The sequence below is a fragment of the Phaseolus vulgaris genome, chromosome 8 (assembly GCF_051622355.1).
Source record: "Phaseolus vulgaris cultivar YP4 chromosome 8, ASM5162235v1, whole genome shotgun sequence".
NCBI classification, from domain to species: Eukaryota; Viridiplantae; Streptophyta; class Magnoliopsida; order Fabales; family Fabaceae; genus Phaseolus; species Phaseolus vulgaris.
In genome coordinates this window covers 61,995,067-62,001,641 of record NC_143505.1, presented here as the reverse complement: position 1 = coordinate 62,001,641, position 6,575 = coordinate 61,995,067, and the positions used below count along the sequence as shown (strand labels likewise).

General features: G+C 37.4%; 1 protein-coding gene across 1 annotated transcript; it reads right to left on the bottom strand.

Annotated features, from left to right (window-relative positions):
* Window positions 1–258: 258 nt before the first annotated feature.
* Window positions 259–5,026, bottom strand: SAP (Transducin/WD40 repeat-like superfamily protein). The gene is made up of 3 exons (XM_068633330.1): window positions 4,611–5,026; window positions 1,207–1,767; window positions 259–1,101 (listed from the first exon to the last, which is right to left on the bottom strand). The coding sequence occupies exons 1-3, from the start codon at window positions 4,875–4,877 to the stop codon at window positions 523–525; spliced, it is 1,407 nt and encodes a 468-aa protein (XP_068489431.1). The 5' UTR covers window positions 4,878–5,026; the 3' UTR covers window positions 259–522.
* Between the last annotated feature and the right edge of the window lie 1,549 nt (window positions 5,027–6,575).

Sequence of the window (6,575 nt, the reverse complement as noted above, 5' to 3'; positions counted from 1 at the left end):
CGTTTTCTTTTCATTTCAGAAAACATTTTGGTTGTTACTAAAATTTCAAAGTTTCGTGATAAAACAAGATGAATGGGAATAAAATCTATCTTTAATTTTTATTAAACTTAAAATTTTGAAAATCTTTTATTTAAATTAGTCAGTAATGCACATGCTTTCAAAAATCAATTACACTGAAATAACTATCTTAAACACGTTTAAAAAATATGATCTTAATGAGACAAACATTGGAATAGAGAAAAGAGACAAACAAATATAAGAAAGAGTAAACAATGAAATAGGAATAACATTGGAATATCCAAATGAGCAGATGCATGCATGGTGGAATCCCATGCTTGTGGAAGAGTTCTGAGTAAACAATGAAATAGGAAGAAGAAGAAGAAGAAGAGAGAGATGGAGAAAATGGAGGTGAATAGTGTGAAATAGGTACAAAAAGGAATGCAAAGTTAAAATGAATGGGAGAATATAGCATGAGAGTACAATCCTACTCCTAAAACCCTAACCCTAACCCTAAGAGTAGGGCTAAGGTTCCTCATCATGTACACCAAAATCCAACAGGTTAATGTTGTTGGAAGAGAAAGCCATGTGCGAGTGATGAGCCACCATGCTACTCACCTCACCTGCACGCAGAAACACTCTCACACACAACCTTCCTTCCTCTTGTTCAATGTTCCAAACCCTCAAGAATGGTGCAGGGTTGGGAGAATAGGTCAACACGTACCCAAGGTTCATGCAACCCCACAACCCTCGAACCCACGAACCCCTCAACCGAAACCTGCTCATCAACTCCATCGTCCCCACGCGCCACACCGTTCCCACTCCCCCACGCTCCACCACCACAAAAGCCTCCTCGCTCACGTCCATCGAATTCACCACGAACCCCGACGCCGACACAGCGTCCCTCAGCAGAACCTCCGGGTTCCAAGCATTGAAACAAACCAGCCTCAAACCAGTGCACGCCACCACGAACTCACCCTCCGTCACGCGCACACGCGCCACCGGGTCAACCAACTCCGTAAGCATGTGCCACCCCATAACCGTTTCCGGATCCGTCAACGACCCTCCAACGAACACGCTCTCCCCACTCTCCGCGTTCCACACCTGAAAAACAACATTTTTGTGAGTTTTATAGAGTTCATGAAAAATAGGATGGTGTAATGGAATGTGACATCAAATTTTGATTTTTTATTTTGATAAAAAAATTACCTGAAAAGAACGGCCTGCTATACCGGCGAACAAGCCCACCCACCACCGCCTTGTTCCTGCGAACCCGACCAACGGCCCGTTGTTCATCACGAAGCCCGAGACGGCCCGGCGGGCTTGGCTCTGGCCATGCACGTTGATGGCGTCCACGTAGATATCCCCGTCCAGCCTGGCGAAAGTGATGTTGGAGTCGGTTATAACAATTCCCGAGATGGAGCGCGAAAACGGCCCGAAGAGGTGGCCGTGGTCGGAGAGAAAGGTGCTGACGTGGGCGTTGGTTTCGAGGTCGAACACGCGCACGGTGCCGTCAACGAAGCCGCACGCAAGGCGGGTGTCGGAGAGGACGAGGCAGCGGCAGATCAAGCTCCGGCGATGCTCCGAATGGCCGAACTGCGGAATCGAAGACGACAGCCTCCCATCCTCGAAGTTCCTCGCCGTCCGATGGCAGTTGATGTACTCCCGGTGCCACGTGTCCCTCACTCGGAACGTCCTTCGCCAGATGCGCCTCGTGAGGTGCTCCCACAGCAGATCCGAGCGCGACACCTCCCGCCACGTGGAACAAACCTGCATGCACGAAAAATTTTCAATCATCATCGTCAACATCACTATTGTCAACCCATGAATGAACCAACCTAGCTCTAAGTTAAAATAGCTTTCCGTTGCACGAAAGGTATTTGATAAATTGAGCAAGTCCCTAGAACTCTTTTCCACATATAGAAAGTGGAGAAATTCTCTTGTTCATAATCCCACATAAAACAAAAAGAAATGTACATTTATATCTCTCTGCTTTTCGTTAACTATAAGTAGGTAGCAATGGATGAAACGGTGGAGAGAGAAACATTGAAGATGGCAGAAGCAGGTAGCTATGCTAAGCTAAGCTAGGGTGGAGGTTGCAGAGAGGTAGCATCATCCGCGTCAGGTAGCAGCAGCAAGCCATAGCAATGACATAGCAATGACCAGATTATCAGCTTCAAATCAACAACATTACACCTCTCATTTAATCTTATTTATTATCATGTCAGTGTACTTCTTCTCAGTTAGATACTTCAGAATCTTAGATAATCATAACACTGCCATATACCATACTTTACGTATCAAATATCCATACATACATTGCCACCTCTTCTCTTTGTATGAAAATTGTTATATAAGAGTTGAGACTGTGTAAATTTTAATTCATTAGTTCAGATAAAAAATGAATGAATGGTATAGAGACTCAGAAAACTGAAGAAAGGTGGTGATGAGGTTATGAGTTACCCAACTTGGCATAGAGAGAAGAAAAATATGTGATGATATGAAATTGAGAGTGGGAATGTAGGAAGTAGTGAAAAGAAGAAGACGATGGTTTGTAGTGGTATTATGTGGTCCATCGCAGGTACAATGGTAGATAACGAAAGTGGTGAAGATGTTTGTTCCACAACATGGTATGTAGAAAATGTAAACATGGTATGAAAAGCGTGCTTCCCCCACAAACATTTCACTTTCATTTCCAAGAAAGGTATGGCCAAGTGCCTGTCTTGTTCCAAACAGCGAATCTCTACTTCTATTTCACCACCACAAAGACCAGTCCAAGCCAAAATCGAGTAACAAATTCCTGGATAACCTATTGTTCTTTAGCAGTTAAAGAAAATATCAAACAAAGCATCAGATGAAATTGAAGATTGAAAGAGAAACAACAAAGGAGTTTCTCACTAACAACAAAACTTTGAAAAGAAAAAACAAATTTTCATGGTTTTAATTATGAAACTCTATTTATATAGCAGGTGTTCGTACATATATTTATCCAAATGGATCCACCTTTATATAGGGGTGATAGTTTCTAAGTACAACTAAACAATATGCATGCCCCATCTCTCAAGTCCCAACTTTGGGGTGTGTGTGCAATTATCATAACGTATATAGTACATCATATAATACTATTTAATTTATTGGGAAAGAAAACTAAAATTATAATAGGTGTGAACTTCTCATATAGAAACAAAAGGAATGGAGTGTCCTCACGACAAGAGTAGGGCTCCATGTGCCTTTTGGCATTATACAATACCTGCTTTTTGACCCCATTTTTAGACTAAAAAATATTAGACAAACAACTAATCTCCGGTTATTAAAAGATTTCAAACCCTAATTGAGATTTTTATTCTCCAACCAAAATTCATGCAACTGGTTTTTTCCATTATCATTAGAGAACAAGGGTACTCTAACTGATGAAAGTAGCCATGAATCTCTTCTGTGCTTGGAATATTATTTTAATGGAGGGAACTAATGTAACTTGAAATCTAGTTTCAGATTTTCATTGCTTCCAAGCACACTGGTTTTAGCCGGAAAAGCTTATTCTTTGAACACAAAAAAATTGTTAGAAATGGATTATTTACTTTGATGCTGTGTAGAGAGGTACCTTCTCTCAATAATCTTGATAAAAAAGAGAGGAAAAAGAATTAGAGTGGTTATATGCAGCCAACTATATATGGAAATGGTTAGGTATGTGACATTAAGAACTATTTATGCTTCCATCCTTATGTTACTCTTTAAGAAAGTCATTTATTTTTAAACAAAGAAAAAAACTAGTATCTTCATATGGAGATAAAAAAGGCATGCAATGGATCTTCTAGCCTAGATAGAAGGAAAAAGCTCAGTCAAAAAGATTTCATGCCAAGAAAGGGAAACAGCAAATCGAAGGCAGCGTGAGCATTTTCATTGGTTTGTGAAAAGGAGGTCCAAAACTAGACATTTTTGAAGGGGAAGAGAGAACAAACTTTGCAAAGAAGAAAAAAACACCCTTTTTTGAAAGGGACACACATTTGGTTTGAAAAAGACACACGTAAAGTTCTCTCAAGGAACAGTTTCTTCTCGGATGCTGCTTGAAGCATCTGCACTACAAATTAAACCTAAATCGGTACCATGTCCCCTTATCCATTGAGTTCAATGTATGCCTCAAAAGTTTAAACACATCAAACAAAAATTATAAGAAAAGGATATGGATATAAAAATATATATACACATAATAATATAATTAAAATACTACATAATTTTTTTATTATCAGTAAAAAAAAATGAAATACTGAATGAATGTGACAACCTTACATAGACTCATAAGATAGTACATAGTGATGATGTTTATTAAAAACAAAAAAAAAAAACCAGAATCTGCAGGTTGCAAACTAGATTCATGATTGACTTGACCAATATTTTGTCCAGTTTCGGAACTGAAAAAGCTATCAGTCACACATGCTGAAGATTCCACAAATCTTCATTTTAAGCAAACTGAGAATCCTTGGTCAGATTCAGCAAAGCAAAGCAAAGAAGATGAACATGGATTGCATATTTTTTTTAAATGGGGGGTAAAGATAAAGATGAAGATGAAGAGGAAGAAGACGAAGAAAGGATAAAAAAAAGGTAAAAAAAAGCACCTGAAACAAATTGGCAAGGGCAGGAGCAGCAGCAAGACGGCCATTGTAGTTTGCAGCATGAAGGGCAAGTTGGTTGGCCAAAGCTTCGAGAAAAGGTTCAGGCAAAACCTCATTCATAGCACGTTGACGAGAGGAAGAAGGGCCTTCAAATTGAGCGGTGGTTCTCCTCGTACTAGGGCCAGGGACATCAGCAGCAACAACGTCATATGGGGTTGAAGTGGACGATGATGTTGACGAGGAAGAAGAAGAAGAAGTTGTTGAAGACATGAGTGTTGAAATAGGTGGTGGCTATAAAAGTGGGGAAGGAGGACCAGCCGGAAAGGAACAAGGACAAAAAGGTAGAAGATAAGGACACAAAGTGAGGGACCCAAAAGGAGATGTCTGGGAATTCTTGGTTATATCATATGTCTCTGTGTATCCCTATAGCTTCCCTTTATCTCACTTTTAAACCAAACCCTCACACCCTTTTTCTTTTTCTTTTTTTTTCTACCATAAATAAAATATTATTATTATTAATGTAATATATTTATCATTAATATAAGAGTTTAGGGAGCAGTGGTTTCTTGTGATAAAACAAGAACAGTCTCATAGGAAACATTAATGATATTTGTTTGTGGTTTCCGGAGATGTTCCCGTGCTGCAATGCAGACACTGTTTTAAGGTGGTTTTGAAGCCAGCTATGGAAACTCAACTGGTGCCATGGTCTTCAGGTGTTTTCAAAGCATACTTAAAATGCAACGTGGTGGTGGTCCTCCTCAAACCCTCTTCTTCTCTATATATTTTTCCTTTTCTTCCCCTTCTTCTACTTTGTCCTCAAGTGGATTTTCGATTGCTCTATTTTTTTATTACTTTTCAGAACACTTTTCCATTGGTCAATTTTCTTCATTTTCAATTACTTTATGATTAAATTATCATGTGAGAGATGATCCCACTTGCATGAACCTGGTTTTATCCATGTACATTTTAAATAATAATGGAATGGAACTGTTCCACTATTCTTTGTTTTTCCTTTGCCTGCTCACAACACAACCATGCTTTTCTTTTCCAAATCATAAAAAAAATTATCATGTCATCTTTTGTCTGCAACCAATTTTATTTTAAAGACGTGTGTTTGGATAAGTTTGTTGACTGGTATGTATAAATAGACTTGATAAAGTGAGTTTTTTCTATTTCTTTTGTTTTGTGCAGAAAAAAAAAAGGTTAACATGAAATCACTAGTTAGATTAGGTTAAAAGTAGATTTAGTTGGATATAATTGAAATTCAATTGTACTTGTTAGAGAGATGTTGAATTAAACTTTTGCATGTTTCATTAAAAAACACAGAAGAGAAATGTATTCATACTCCAAACACACGGTGTGTTTAGTTTATAGAAAGAAAACTAAAAATTGAAAAACTACGTAATTTAAATATCTGTTTAGTTAGAAAAATAATGAAATATACTTATTAATAAGGATAATACAACTCATGTACAAAATCGTACAGAAATGAACTATTCATTTATTATTTCTTCTTATTTATTGGAAAGCAAATAGATCTCTATTCTCTTCTTATTAAATCAAATAAAAAAAAATCATACTTTTCTTTCTTCTTGATTCCATTTAGATTTATGTTCGAGATCATATATCGACTAAAGATAAAGATAATTCATAATATATAAGTGATTGCAAACATCATCTGATAATTCAGTTAGACATAAAGTTTACTTTTTAAAATAGTATCAAAGTCATTTAGAATTTATCCTAATAATAGTTTGTTAGGTCTATTCTATCACCCACTATCAAACTATTATCGAATCACCATATAATCTTCCACACAAGTTGACAGGTCTCAGTGTGAAAATGTATTGAATATCTCACTTTAAATAAAAATAAAAACAATTCAAAATATATAAATGAATACAAACATCATCTTACAAATTGATCTTATAAAATTGAGATCTAGTAAAAGTATAGTTTTAAAAGAAT

What these genes read in the sequence shown, in the direction of transcription:
- SAP (XM_068633330.1), bottom strand. Translation starts at nt 4,877, where the DNA reads ATGTCTTCAACAACTTCTTCTTCTTCTTCCTCGTCAACATCATCGTCC. An exon ending in CCCTTGCCAATTTGTTTCAG is followed by an intron (nt 1,768 to 4,610) that starts GTGCTTTTTTTT and finishes TCGTGCATGCAG; the next exon opens with GTTTGTTCCACGTGGCGGGA. An exon ending in TAGCAGGCCGTTCTTTTCAG is followed by an intron (nt 1,102 to 1,206) that starts GTAATTTTTTTA and finishes GTTGTTTTTCAG; the next exon opens with GTGTGGAACGCGGAGAGTGG.